Source organism: Trichoderma asperellum, chromosome 2 (genome assembly GCF_020647865.1).
Source record: "Trichoderma asperellum chromosome 2, complete sequence".
NCBI lineage: Eukaryota > Fungi > Ascomycota > Sordariomycetes > Hypocreales > Hypocreaceae > Trichoderma > Trichoderma asperellum.
Genome location: NC_089416.1, coordinates 555,251 through 569,373, shown reverse-complemented (window position 1 = coordinate 569,373; position 14,123 = coordinate 555,251). Strand labels below are relative to the sequence as shown.

The 14,123-nt window shown below is 51.4% G+C and overlaps 5 protein-coding genes across 5 annotated transcripts; 2 read left to right on the top strand and 3 right to left on the bottom strand.

Moving 5' to 3' along the window:
• Window positions 1-65: 65 nt before the first annotated feature.
• Window positions 66-4,730, bottom strand: TrAFT101_002504 (uncharacterized protein). The gene is made up of 3 exons (XM_066126622.1): window positions 3,377-4,730; window positions 788-3,257; window positions 66-706 (listed from the first exon to the last, which is right to left on the bottom strand). Exons 1-3 carry the CDS (start codon window positions 4,418-4,420, stop codon window positions 519-521), a joined length of 3,702 nt encoding a protein of 1,233 aa, XP_065982726.1. The 5' UTR covers window positions 4,421-4,730; the 3' UTR covers window positions 66-518.
• A 640-nt stretch (window positions 4,731-5,370) lies between these two features.
• On the top strand, window positions 5,371-7,433 carry TrAFT101_002503 (uncharacterized protein). Its single transcript, XM_024899400.2, has 3 exons — window positions 5,371-5,519; window positions 5,598-5,649; window positions 5,757-7,433. The coding sequence occupies exons 1-3, from the start codon at window positions 5,493-5,495 to the stop codon at window positions 7,418-7,420; spliced, it is 1,743 nt and encodes a 580-aa protein (XP_024763614.2). The 5' UTR covers window positions 5,371-5,492; the 3' UTR covers window positions 7,421-7,433.
• Window positions 7,434-7,648: 215 nt separating this feature from the next.
• TrAFT101_002502 (uncharacterized protein) lies at window positions 7,649-8,482 on the bottom strand (the record flags this gene model as incomplete). The annotated part of the gene is made up of 6 exons (XM_024906053.2): window positions 7,649-7,801; window positions 7,894-7,994; window positions 8,132-8,140; window positions 8,217-8,250; window positions 8,364-8,402; window positions 8,480-8,482. 6 exons carry the CDS (start codon window positions 8,480-8,482, stop codon window positions 7,649-7,651), a joined length of 339 nt encoding a protein of 112 aa, XP_024763613.1.
• Window positions 8,483-8,901: 419 nt separating this feature from the next.
• On the top strand, window positions 8,902-9,893 carry TrAFT101_002501 (uncharacterized protein). Its single transcript, XM_024904882.2, has 2 exons — window positions 8,902-9,197; window positions 9,288-9,893. Exons 1-2 carry the CDS (start codon window positions 9,102-9,104, stop codon window positions 9,450-9,452), a joined length of 261 nt encoding a protein of 86 aa, XP_024763612.1. The 5' UTR covers window positions 8,902-9,101; the 3' UTR covers window positions 9,453-9,893.
• RPB2 (DNA-dependent RNA polymerase II) lies at window positions 9,520-14,020 on the bottom strand. The gene is made up of 3 exons (XM_024910513.2): window positions 11,291-14,020; window positions 9,983-11,211; window positions 9,520-9,921 (listed from the first exon to the last, which is right to left on the bottom strand). Exons 1-3 carry the CDS (start codon window positions 13,682-13,684, stop codon window positions 9,759-9,761), a joined length of 3,786 nt encoding a protein of 1,261 aa, XP_024763611.1. The 5' UTR covers window positions 13,685-14,020; the 3' UTR covers window positions 9,520-9,758.
• Between the last annotated feature and the right edge of the window lie 103 nt (window positions 14,021-14,123).

The following is a 14,123-nucleotide window of genomic DNA, read 5'->3' as shown; positions in this document are numbered from 1 at the left end:
CCAGGCGAATTTTCCTCTTTGGGGCGGATTAGTTCCGCTCTTGCGATGACGGCCCCTCTAGGGTGGGCAACATCAGCTAATGGCATGATAACTATGGCTATGGCAAATGGAATCTCAACTCAAAAGAATACTCTCTTCAAGTCGTTTTTTTATTCTTCTTTCGTTTATTTTACTTGTTCAAATTTCATCCGTTGCCTTGTAACTGATGGCCGCAACCGTAGGGAATATATATATGTCTATGTACACGCAAGTATTGTAATAGCTGAATCATTGTAAACAGCCCACTCACCCACTCACTTCTCTTCATAAAACATCTTCTAAACGCGACGTCCGCCGTCTGATATCGGCACTTAATATCCCACGTAGCGTGCCATTACTATATATAGGTATATATATATAATCGTCCAATCGTCATGAACATTATTCTAAGTTCCAGATTAATTATTTCCGTCTCTTGATCGTAAGGTATCACATTGTATAAAACACAGCAACTCTTGCAACTCCTCCTCTTTCCACTCTTATGTAAGAACCCATTCGCTTCCTCTCTTGAGGAATTTGTCTAGTAGTAGGCCAAGATCGGCGAGAACGAACCGACAGATGTAGAAGCCAAAGAATTCGGCCGCGTGGCGTGTACAAAGCTCCAGGCCGACTTGGGTTTTGTCTGCATGTCGCAGACCGGGGTCTTCGACTTGCCTTGCGATTTGATCTACATCTTCCATGTTAGTCTATCTGATTTTTGTCTCTCATAAAGAGACAAGAGCGTGAGCATAATATCGCTAGGACTTACCAATTGCTTGCGCAGCATCAAATAAACGGGCTAGCGAGCCCATATACATTGCATTGGGGCCAATAAACTGAGCCTGGCTGACATCTCGTTTGGTCGGACGGCTCGTCGGCTTCGGCGTCATGGGAAGAGTCGCCAGCGTTGTTGCCTCCTTGACTTCCATACTAGCATTGCGGTTGCTATATGACCCACCCAGCCCAACGCCCGACGTCTTCGGTCGAAGTCTTCGCCATGAAAACGCAGATGCTTTCCCAGATACACTACCCGAACGTGGTACATTTGAGCCTCCCTCTCCGTCCATGGAGGCATCTTTAAAGATGTTGCCCGAGCCCTGAACTCCAACCTCGCTCCCGAGCTTCCGGGCCAGGGACGACTGGACCTGTTCAAGAACGTTCTCGAGGGATTGCATTTCTTCCAGCACAGCATCCGCATCAAACGTGTCAACCTTGGCTAGCTTCAGCAGCGCCGCAGTCAGATAATCGCAGTTTGCAACTTTATCTTCAATGTTCTTAATTTTGACGCCCTTCACACGCCAGACATCCCGCGGTACAAATAGCTTCGTGCTGACGTAGCCACCCTTGGGGTGCACCAGTGTTTGGTAGAGACACCGCATCAACCAAAACGGTCGCAGCATAAAGTCATTGGGGCAAGGCTCCAGAGGCGCAGGAACTTCCGTTGAGAAAACTGGACTCTGAGGACCGGGAGTGGCCGCCACATGAAAATTGTCGTCAAACAGATGGAGCCCAGCGCCGCCGCCGGCCTCCATATTGTCCCTGAATGAAGTGATTAGAGGCGTCGGCAGCGCAGGCACAGCAGGCGCCTTGCCAAAGGGATTGCCCATGGGGGTGCCGGGAGATACGTCCGAGCTATCGTCAAGATGTGACACTGACATATTTCGATTCTTCATGCTTCGTAAGCTAGAAGATGAAAAGTTCTTCTTCAATCTGTGAATGGATGGCGACCCACTGGCAGCAGCCCCATCTTCTCCTTCCGCCAGCCTTCTCCTGGTACCTGGTGATCCGGGAATCTTTGACTCGTTTTCTGCCGCATTCAGTTGTTTTGCAGGGTGTGCACTGGCTCCTCGGACCAGCGCCTCTACTAGGTCCCTGTCTACCGTGCTTGGGGATATCTCTTCGTCGTCATACACCGTTCTGGTATTTGACTGCCCGAGATTCGAGGTTTCAATCTTTAGCTGCTTTGGATTTTGCCCATACGTTTTGCGATTCTGCACGCCTTGGGATGGAGAAGCAGAGCCTTTTGGTAGCTCTGGTAATGTTGTAGTTGGAGGTGGTGCTGCTGGTTGCATCATGGTTGATGCTTGGGGGATGGGTGGTCTTTGAGATAGAGCAGAAAATGACCGAACACCTGATATAAAGTCTGGCCGTGTCTCGTCTTCATTCCATGCTTCCTGCTGGCTGGCCGATATCGTTGCGTTATTCGACTGCGGCTGTGCCATGGTAAAGTCTTCGATTGCGAAGTCGCGGGTTATCTCGTCTAGCAGCCTCTCTTCATCTTCAGAAGAATTATCCTCGTAGAATCCGTCTGGGGTATATTTATCCTCCTCTTCTTGGAACTGCTGTTGGTTCTGCTGCTGTGCCTGTCGTAGCATCGCTAGTTCGTCATACGCTTCCTGTTCGGTCTGTCTAACTTGTTCGCGTGCCTTCTCTACCCTTTGCATTACACTTGCGACGGCATCTTCGCTAGGATCTATGTCATCGTAATCTTCAGGTTCCATGGGCTCATAACCGTCGTCATATGCAGCTTCGATAGCAGCGTCCAGCGCTGTGTCGAATTCGGCCTCTGTGTTACCGCTCGCCGCCCTTATGTGGCGTCGGCGGTAGCCAAGCGACGATGTACGCGAATGTACAGACGAAGCCGTTGAAGCACCCGATTCATCAATTGGATCCAGCCATGAATTTTGGGTTCCTTCTGTAAAATCTTGCATGTCGTAAGGTAGGACGGAGTCGCTAGGTTGTCGCTGGTGGTAGTGGTGTTGGTGGTGATTCTGGTGATGAGGCTCGTGGTGCTCGTGTGCCATATCGGTATACTCCTCCTCACGCATCTTCATTGGCGACGGCGAACGAGGTGATAGAGGGGCCGGCGCATACTGAGCCTCTTGTTGACTCTGTGCCCGGAGATTTTCTGTAGAGCGGAGTCGCCGAGGAGACCGGGAAAAGGAGGACTGTAGCATCCCTGGCCCCAAAGTACGCGTGGGCTGCAGCGTATCTGTTGTCGTATAACCTGCAGATTGCTGCCACTGATTCGCAATCGGGGAATCGCCATCTCCAATAATACTTATAACTCTTGCAGTTTCAATTCTAGGAGCCTCATCCATCATTTCGTAGTCCTGATGCATGTATATGGACGAGCTGTAATCTTCGCTTCCTGGTCGGGCGGGCAGAGCCTTGACAGCTTCATCTTGCCAAGGGCCCATTTGATCTAGCTCGTCGATACGGCTGGTATAAGTTTGGCGCTGAATATGTCTCGTTAGCTCAAGTACATGGGTAGCCTTTGCTTGGTTCTTCTCCCTGGTTCTTCATCTTCATCTTCATCTTCATCTTGGGTCTTTCAATGCAAGGACTCAAAACCTACAATTGCTTCAAGCTTCCGCTTATCCTCATCCCCCGAAGTTCGATCCAGCACCTGTTGTAGCAAATCACAGGCCTCGGCATACGCTTCTCGAGCGCCTTCGAAATTCTGAGCATTGTCAAGCTGTACTGCAGTGTTGGCCTTTTGCAGCGCACGAGACAGCATTGCCTTTTGAGAGGGGTTTTTCTGAGCGCGGGGCTTGCCCAGGTCTCTGCTGCTTTTCCCAGAGTGGTCCCTTGAATGGCCCCGAGGGGCGTATGGATCATGGTGTTCATGCGGCATTCTGGCGGTCGACGATGCAGTGGTGGTGGCGGTATTTGCGTAAGGATTGGGCGATACGGAGCGTAGCTGGCCGTTCTCGTAATGCCTCATGGACATACTCGAGTCAGACCTCATTGGATGTGCCGATGTGGGCATGGTGCCGCTGTCTGAAGAGTTGAAACGGCTTCGGCCCGTGTAAGACGGTTTGCGAGGTGCCTGGGCGGATGGGAGAGGAGGAGGAGGAGCCGAGGGGGGAGAAACAGCTGCTTCAAGGCTGGCGCGACGGATACGTGGGTGCGATATCGAGGCCTGGCGAGAGGCATAAGGGGACGTGCGACTTGAGGCAGACGAGATGGACGACGTCGACCAGCGGTTGCGGGTCTGGGAGGCTTCTTGCGGCGACGCTCCGGAGCTGGCGCCCCTGTTGAGCTGCGGCGACGGTGTTGACGGCCGCTTGAGACTGACGGGGGGGTGCACGGTGCCGCGATGCGTCTGATGGCTTGCGTTTGCGTGGTGAGGCTGCGTATTATTAGCAGCAATGCTGGCGTTGGGCGGCGAGCCGTGCAGCGGCGGGATCAGCGACGAGCTTCGCGGCAGGCGGGCGGACGAGAAGACGGAGCGCAGAACTGGCGGCTTGGGCGGGCTCGACAGCACGGCCTCAATGCCGGGAGCCTCTCGTAGCGACGCCTGCGGTGGCGGCGGCGGCGGCGACGAGGGTTCGGTGGGAGCAGAGCGATTTGCTCGGCGGGAGATGATGTTATCGTCAAAGGGATGCGATTGCTGCATGCTCTGCAAGTTACCAGATTAGAGCAGGCTCCCGTGTCAGCCAATAGTCGCCTCTCCCGGGTCAATCTTACTCGTACAACGTGGGTCGTGGAGATGTGCAGGCCTGGATATCGCGCTTGTGCGGCAGATAGCCATGACCACAAACACGATCCGACTTAATGTTTTGTTTTAGCGATTCGAGCTGAAGCCAGATCGCGGCAGGATGTGAGAGAGAGAGGCACAGAGACGCTCAGATCGGCCGCATCCCACAGCAGCTGCTGTAAATCCCGTCTGCATGCACCCAGCGCAGAGAAAATCGGGGATTTGGATGGACGTTCCCTGGACGGTGGATCGTGGGGACAGGCTGGGAGTTGCTTTGCTGCGAAGCACCAGCCCAAGCTCAAGTACCGGTACCTGTGCCTGGCGCTGGCGAGGACCAGACGCCGCCCACAGCGCCGACAGCGCCTGGCATGCACCGCTGATCACAGCGCTCACCGCCGCAACCATGTGGTGCTACCACACGATATTACCGCTGTCAGGCCCGCCGCTGCCAGGCCACAAAACCTCCCCCTGATAGTGACCAGTCGGCCGTCTAGAGTTGCTCGCTTGAGGCTAAAGAGACGCCTGTCCCAGCAGCTTGTCGCTTAGTGCCAAACTCGCAGGCCAATGCCGCTGCATGGAGCCCTTAAAACCGACCCCTAACCCACAGCGTCTCGTCCCCTTTTCCAACCCCTGGCCGTTGTGCTGCTCCAAATGGACGGGTACCAGTACACTAGTACACGTTTGTGCCAAAGTAGGAAATGCCAGGCTCCCAGGCATCCTAATTGGCCAATGCAGCCTCGAATGTCTGGCATGATGCGGACTAACCGTTTTGGGATCTGGTGCCCCGTTAGCGGATCGCTGCCTCTGTAGAGCGCAAATCCGGAGTAGAACCTTATCGCCCCGCGAGTGCCGTAACTGAAGGACAGGGGCTGCGATAAAGGTGCCAGAGCTGCTAGACCTAGGCCTATGATGCTAGGAGCTTTAGTGTATACTTGGATGCATAGCAGCTGTAACTGGATAAATATCACAACAGAGCTCTTGCGTGGACACAATGGCGAATGTTGATGACATTTTCAAGGTATGAGGAAGAATACGGCTCTTTGGGTTCCGCGCATTGACATATGCATGTGTATTCTTACTAACTACCTGCTCTCAGGCATCAGGCTCCATCAGCAAGCGCAAACTCGAGCAGCCGATTCGCGACCCCAGTAAGTGAGAACACGAGACGCTGCATCACAATGCATTGTCAAGAATGACAGGCCATAGACCAACATTGTACTTGGCTTGATGCTAACCAATTGGCTGCTCTCCACAGATGAAATTTACAAAGCCACCAAGCTGAGCGACCGCACCGTCCATCGCCATGCCCAAGTCGAAGACGAAGTAGAAGAGAATCCCGCCGATGACGATGAATTCGGCCCCGAATTGCCACCGGAAGACGACGCCGGCGATGACGAAGAAGGTCGCTTCTTCGGCGGCGGCATCTCCAAGCAAGAATCCGAGATCCTCGATTTCGTCGACAAAGCCGAAGCAGGCGGTGACGTGGGCAAGATAGACGGCGCCTGGCTCAGAAGAACGGCGCTCAACCTCGAGAAGCTCATCACCAAGAACTCGGAACTGCGCGCCAGGTTCGAGGACGAGCCGCACAAGTTCATCGACAGCGAAGCCGATCTTGATGCTGAAATAAAGAATCTCTCTCTGCTTGCTGAATCCTCGGAGCTGTACGAGGAGTTCGTCAAACTGGGAAGTGCAGGGAGCTTGGTCAGCCTGCTGACGCACGAGAATACAGACATCGCCATTGATGCCATTGAGATCATCGGAGAGCTTACAGACGATGACGTCGTTACAGAGACTGAGCAATGGGACACGTTAGTTGGCGCATTAATTGACAGTGACCTGTTTGGCCTGCTAGTGTCCAACTTGACCCGCTTCAACGAAGAGGACGAGTCTGATCGCACAGGCGTTTATCATTCTCTCAGTGTGTTAGAAAATCTCAGCTCCCAGAAATCCGTCACTACGCGAATGTGCGAAGAGGACGCCCTGCTGAAGTGGCTGCTGCAGCGCATTCAGCGCAGCGAGTCGCCGGTGACCCAGAACAAGCAGTATGCTGCGGAGATCCTGGCTATTCTCGCTCAGACAGCGCCCGAAAACTGCGACAAGCTAATCAGCTTAGACATCATTGACACTATGCTTCAGCTAGTAGCTCCTTATCGTCGACGAGATCCAGAAAAGGGAAGCCCAGAGGAGGAGTTTGTAGAGAATCTATTCGAAAGTCTTACATGTCTGGTCGACATACCTGCTGGGAGAGCCAAGTTCCTCGAAGCTGAAGGAACCGAACTCTGTCTCATCATGATCAAGGAGAGCAAAATGGCAAAGAACCCGTCATTACGCCTGTTGGATCACGCGACAGGCGGTGCCACCAGTGTCGAGATATGCCAGAGAATAGTCGAGGCAGGAGGACTGAAAACCACATTTACCCTGTTCAACAAGACGCAAGATAACCGCCTCATTGGGCCCTTGCTCTCCATATTCGCCTCGATGCTGCGACTGCTGCCCGCCGAATCCGCGGAACGGATACGCTTGCTGGCCAAATTCGTCGAAAAGGACTACGAAAAGACGACCAAATTAGTAAAGCTACACAGAGACTATACCACGCGCATAAAAGCCGCCGAAGAGGCGCATCAGCAAGAGTCGATAAATTCACGCGATGCAGAGGAGGATCGTGAAATTCAGCTGCTCTCGCGCAAGATGGACGCCGGACTATTTAACCTCCAGCTCGCCGACGTCATCCTGGCATGGCTCATTGCCGAAGACGGAGGCGCAAATCAGAAGATCGGGCGACTGTTGGCGGAGACGGACGATGACTTTAAATCGATACAGAAGACGCTTAAAGAGCAATTGAGCGAGCTGGATACCACAGAGGAAGACAGCAAGGATATGGGCGAGATGCTGAGCACCCTGATAGATTTTCTCAACTAATTGAAACCAGCAGAGAAGCGCAAGTTATAATGAGCAAAAATGTAGTTTTAAATATAAGTTAATGTGCAAACTTGATCGAGCATAGCATCAGTACCGGTAGAGTACGAGCGTTTCCACCATCCCTCTCTCCCAGCCGCTAGTATAAAAGGTCAATCCCATATTATCCTCTACTTCAATATACACTTCACACCTCGCAACAACAACAAATCCACTTCAGCGTAATTAAATTCACGCAGCCACAGGCTTAACATCAAACACAGCCTGCAGCAGGTTCTTCACAACGGTCTCCTGGTTCTTCTTGCCGGCCTCCTTAATCACGGCAATCTGCTTCTCGGCCTCCTTGTTCGCCTCCTGCTCGGCAGCCTCGTTGCCCTTGCTGTGCTGTAGTCGGGAAATACGTTAGGCCAAGAACTTTTTTTTTCTTCCTCATTGTGTCTTGCTCGGAGGGGGGATAGGAGGTTCCATGTTCGTACCTCGGCTTCAAACTTCTTGAATTCGTCTTCCTTGCTGGCCTTGTAGTCGGCGATTTCCTTCTTTGCCTCGTCACGAGCCTCCTTGACGCGCTTGGTTCGGACTATGTACGTCGTTTACAGGTCAGATTTATCGTTGTAGCTTTGGATTCGTGTATTCTCGCATTCCATTCCAGCAGACATAGAAAGTTCGATCGAGAATTGCGGGTGCGGTGCGGTGCGGTGTATGGATATCACTCACATTCTCGAGCTATATGCACACAAGGAGAAGTCAGTCACAGTCCAAGAGAGAAGAATGCAGCCCTACTAGGGCGGTGCCAGCGTACCCTTCTGTACAATCTTGGATGCCTCTCTCTCAGCCTACCAACATAGCATCAGTACCATGAACCGTCATCGCCCAGCATCTTCCTTAAAGTCGTATCGATCCTATTGAGACAGTGGTAGAAATCATGCGCGCATTCGTCAATACGTACATCGAGGAGGGTCTGGATACCCGCCGAGTTCTGGGCAGACTGGTTTCAAAACGTCAGCTTCCTGAAGCTATTCATTCACCTCCCCCTCTGCACGGCAGCAATGCGCGCGCACTCACCATGATTAATTGCCGGTGTAGATGCAAAAGACTCGCTCAAATACAAAGAAAAGAGAAGACAATGGGAAGAAGAAAAAGGGAGTAGAAATCGGTTCAAGGAGTTGGAATGGCGCAGAGTTGTCAAGTTCGCAGTATGCAGTGATGCAGCTTCCAGCTTAATGTGAAGGCTAGATGAGATGGGATGCCGCCTTAGGTAATGCCGGTTGTCGTCACAGCTTTCGGCGTGGCTCGGCGTCAGAAGTGCATTCCTAAAGTACCTCGCTCCGGCGAGGCTAACTGTGTAGCCGCACTTTTCTAAGCGAAGCTGTTAAACAATCCCGCCAACGGTACTTGGCTCCTTCTGCAATGCTACCTAAATCGACCGCCTAGGCCACCCACACAACAGATAAGCTTCACTGGCAATATCGTCTAAAACTTCGTCCATATATTCGCGCCGTTTAATTCGCCAACACGCTTTAAACATCCACACACTCGCTCATCTCCCATCTTTGGATAGCCTCTTATACGAACCACACCAGGCCATTGAGTCGCTCTCCTTGTATCTCCACCGGAGCCTTGCACGCAAAGCAATTCCCCATCAGAGAAGAGAGAGAAAAAAATCTCATTGCAAACCACACTCGCCATGTCTCAAGCCTCTAGAGTTGCCCTCGCCACAACGTGCACCTTTACCTGTGGAATGATTGCATGGGTCCACTTCAGACAAAGACAGGAGAAAGATGTAAGTTGTGCTTTGTCTATCTGCTCGCCTTAACCTTCATCGACATCTGCCCTCTCGTTGTTTCCTGCTAACCAGCAACTGCATATAAAGGTTATGCATCAGGGCGTTGTCCGCGACATGGAGCGACAGCGAATCAAGAGAGAGCGCGAATTGGACTTTGATATGCAGCGTCAATTGGAGGCAGAGTACAAGCGCGAACAGAATGTTCACAACTCACTAGAGCCTCTGAGCAGCAACTCTGCCCCGCCGAAGTAGCGCCAGCATTTTTCTCCAAACAGTTATTCATGCCATGTATCACGATAAGCGAGCTTTAGAGATTCATGTTCGTTTTACTTTTTGTTTCTTTATTGTATTATTCTTATCTACATGTACAAATCATACTCTCCGCTCAGCATCCATGTCGCTGGCGTAGCAATGGGAGTGAGGCTCCCCATATCCATTCTGTCCTCGGAGCAATTTCCACTTTCTACCTGTCTCCAAAAGATGCACGAAAATGAAACTTTTATAAACCTTGCGGCAATCATATTATGTGGCATTTATAACCCACGCCCCGTCTCCAAACTATCGGATAGATGCACCAGATCGGTTTGTATACATTCTAGCTGCAATGTTCATAGACTGGAGCTCTTGGAACAAGAGCTTGGCAGCATAAGGAATGTGAATCTGTGCAATCTTAGTCTTGTTCTTGCATGGCCGGCACTCGAACGATTGTTTGGATAAGTTACTATAAAAAGTTAGTGAGACTGTAATTAAATTGGTGACAAATATGAATGAGGAATACGTACGCAATGGGTGTCATGAGTCCACAAATCTCGCAAATGTGAACTCTGAAGGCGTCCGACACCTCAAACAATCGCTCCTTGAGGAAGGACGCCGCACCGTGTGCAATCATACAATCACGTTCCATTTCTCCGAATCGGAGACCACCATCTCGAGCACGACCCTCCACCGGCTGTCTTGTCATGATCTGCACAGGACCGCGAGCTCTGGCATGGATCTTGTCATCCACCATGTGACGGAGTCGCTGGTAGTATGTTGGTCCAAAGAACACTTGTGCTCTTAGCTTGCGGCCAGTATGGCCGTTGTACATAATCTCGAAACCTCGAGACTGGTAACCGTGCTTTCGCAAGAGCTCAGAGACTGAGTCGACCGTGACATCCGTGAAGGGAGTAGCATCACCCTCCATACCTTCCAACGTAGAGACCTTACTGAGGAGACACTCAATCAAGTGAGCAATTGTCATACGAGACGGAATGGCGTGGGGGTTGATAATGATATCTGGAGTGAGACCTTCTCTTGTGAAAGGCATATCCTCCTGTCGGTAAGTAACACCAATAGTGCCCTTCTGACCGTGACGAGAAGCAAACTTGTCTCCAATCTGGGGAATCTTGGTCGTTCGAACACGGACCTTGACATACTTAACATTGTCCGCGTTCACCGTGACGATGACCTGGTCAACGATACCGTTCTCGGTACTTCGCAGAGGCGTTGAGATATCGCGTCTCTGGTGCATGGTCGTCCTGGTTCCAAGATCCTGGGTCTCGGGGTCGATTGGCGCCGTCTTGCCAATGATGATATCCTCACCTGACACTCGGACACCAGGAGCAACGATACCATCTTCATCCAGCTTATCATATGTGCCGTGCTTCATACGAAGGGTGTTTTGGTGGAATGGCTTCTCAAACACTTCCGTGTAGTTCAAGCCAACCTTTTTCTCCTGATCTGAATATGATCGGAAGAAAAGACTTCGGAAGAGACCTCTGTCAATACTACTCTGGTTCATAATGACGGAATCTTCTTGGTTATAACCAGAGTAACAAGCAATTGCTACAATGGCGTTTTGTCCGGCTGGCAGCTCACGGAATTTCAAGAACTCCATAGACCGAGTGGTGCCCAGCGGTTTCTGAGGGTAGTAGAGGATATTGGCCATGGTGTCCATACGCCGAGAATAGTTGGTCAAGAAGAAGCCCATGGCTTGTTTACCCATGGCAGATTGGTAGGTGTTACGGGGGGACTGTATAGGGTCAGTTAGTTATTTGAACAGGCCATAAACAGGGAAGAGAAACAGAGAATAGCTTCTCGGGTTGACATACCTGGTTGTGATCGGGGAAAGGAATGATACTAGCACAGATACCTAAGATCATACTCGGGTGAATCTCGCAATGCGTGTACATGTGAGTTGTCGGATTTGTCTTGGTCTTGAGACGCTTGTTTGGATCGTCTCCCATGTCTTCATCTGTGGCAATGCCAGCCTTCTGAAGACGGTAAAGCTCAAGATCCTCCGGTGTCATGCAAATCATAGCCGTTTCTTCTTCCTCAGCATCGAGATATTCCACCGCACCAGCCCGAATTAACCCTTCCCATCCAAGCTTCATGCTTGGATCTTCCGGAGGCTCAGCCTGCTCTTTGGCCAGTCTATTGACAAGATCCTTGGTTAAAACCAGGTGGCCCTTGTTGATGCCCGTTTCCGGGTCATCCTCTTGCTGTACAGTAAAGACAGGACGCATAACACGACCGGCGTCAGAGAAGATTTTGAATTCTTGGTCACGAATATCTCTGATCAGAGAGACTTCGTACTGCAGATAGGATTTACGACGAGTGTCCAAAACTTGGTTTACCAGATGCTTGGGGTCTTGGTGGATTCCAACCCAGACACCATTCACAAAAATCTTTGTCGCATGGGGATACCTCAGCGGTTCGTACTCCTCAACGACCTCCATACCTCTGTTGATCATAAACTCGATCAAGGGCTCGGAAGGAGATCCGACACTGACGTAGCACATCAGAGACAAGTTTTTGACCAAACCACAAGCCTGTCCTTCAGGGGTCTCGGCTGGGCATACCAAACCCCAGTGTGTGTTGTGAAGCTGTCGAGGCTTCGCCAGCTTACCATCTCTTCCGATGGGTGTATTGGTACGACGCAAATGAGAAAGTGTCGAAGCAAAAGTGTAACGGTTAAGCACCTGTGATACACCTGCGGTTGAGCTCATTGCCTTCTTCTGGTCACCCCAGTTTCCGGTGGCGAGTGAATACTTCAATCCGTTGGAGAGTGTGCCAGGCTTAATGCCAACAGCCAGGTTGAAGTGGCGGTTACCCTCAACACATCGTCTCAGGTAGTTGGCCAATTCGGTATTCATTCTACGCATGATACCACGGAACAGCTTGGCCAGCAGTGGACCAGCCAGATCCAGACGCTTCTTTCCGAAGTGATCTCGGTCATCGGGCTCTCGTCTTCCAAGTGCGCATTGCAATAGCTTGTGCACCATGTATCCGAGGAAGAATGCCTTTCTCGTCTCGCTGCCTTCAGTTTGGGAAATGTGGGGAAGCGTCTCCTTCTGGAGAATGTCCTTCGCTACACGAACACGTTTCTCACGACCTAGGCCAGCTTGATCACGGTTGCCTCGCTTGCCGATGAAATCGAGAGCAACCTCTCGATCCTGGACGCAGAAAGCTTCTTCAATACAAGGCCGAAGCATTTCAAGCATTTGGCTGTCGTTTCGATCGTAGCAAATGTGATTCAGAATGTCTTCATCAGAAACGACACCCAAGGCACGGAAAACAATGGCGACGGGAAGATCTGACTTGACGAAAGGCAGGGTTGTGTGAATAGTCTGGCCAAAACCACCTCGCGCAGAGTCTCCTTTGCCATACAACTTGAGCATCATGCTAGAGATGAGTCGAGATCCCTTTTCCAGCGCACTTCGGATTTCGGCCGTGTAGGTATAAGCACTGGGCTGGGCCTTCTTGAAGACCTGAACAATGTTTGCGGCGGAGCGCTCTTGGGCGATGAGGACCTTTTCACTACCGTTGATGACGAAATAACCGCCTTGGTCGTACGGGCACTCGTTGACAAGGAACAGGCTATCATCCTGTTCACGGCTCAGATGACAAATCTTGGATTTGACCATGATGGGCAGCTTGCCAACGAAAACCATGTCCTTCCAGTCGTCAGACTTGCCGAGATTATCGTCTTCGCCATTTTCTTCCTCTTCCCATTCCAACTTTGTAGGGTGCTCTCCGGTCCTTGCATACTGTTCTTGCTGGGCATCGTCCATCTCGTGCAGCGGAACCTCTCTCTCGACAGCCGCAGACACCTTTTTGGTGATTTTGATGTAGAGCGGACTGGCGTAGGTCAAGTTACGGTCTCGGCATTCGTAAGGAAGCAAAGATGTCACAGTTCCATCTGTTTCGCTGATAGTGGGGCGTGATACCATGACGCTTCCAAATTTGATTTCATATCGGCGAAGGGCTATCGTTCGACCAGGTGGCGAAGGAGGATTGGGCTGATCGAGTGTGATGGTGGAGTATTCGTTAACGAGATCCTGGATGGTCGTCTGAGTAAACTCGTCAAAGGAGTCGGTCTGCTGCGATACGAGACCCTTGGTCTCGAAGAAAGAGGAAATCACGGTCCAGCAATCCTCGGGCGTGATGCCCTCATCCTCATCCCCATAGTTCTCATAATCGTAATCGTCTTCGTAATCAGCCATGGTGTCGATGTGGAGTCGAAATCAAGATCGTTAAGATACAGAGTACAGCCTTGTCCTTCAGATCTTGCTGTAGAGAGCCTTCGAGCAGAGACTCGAAGCAATTATCGTGGGTTGCGGCCTCGTCCTCGCGCCGTGGAGGGACCGCACGAACAAGGAAGCTCTCGACGACTCAGCAGCGATCCTAATGCCTGTCAACAAACGAGCATCTGCGAGCGATCCCGGCAAAAAGAGTCTCCTGGACACAAAGAGCTCTTGCGGGACTGGCGATTGTGCACGATGGATGCCGACGTTGAAGAGCAGCGACTTTTTTGGCGTGATAATGGAAACTTTCCTCAGGCAAAAGGGATCCCGCCAGTTGCTGCGGCGCGCGACGTGCTTAGAGAGCAGAAAGCCACTGATTAATTGAGACTAGCGCCCCGATACAGCAATTGCGCCTTTG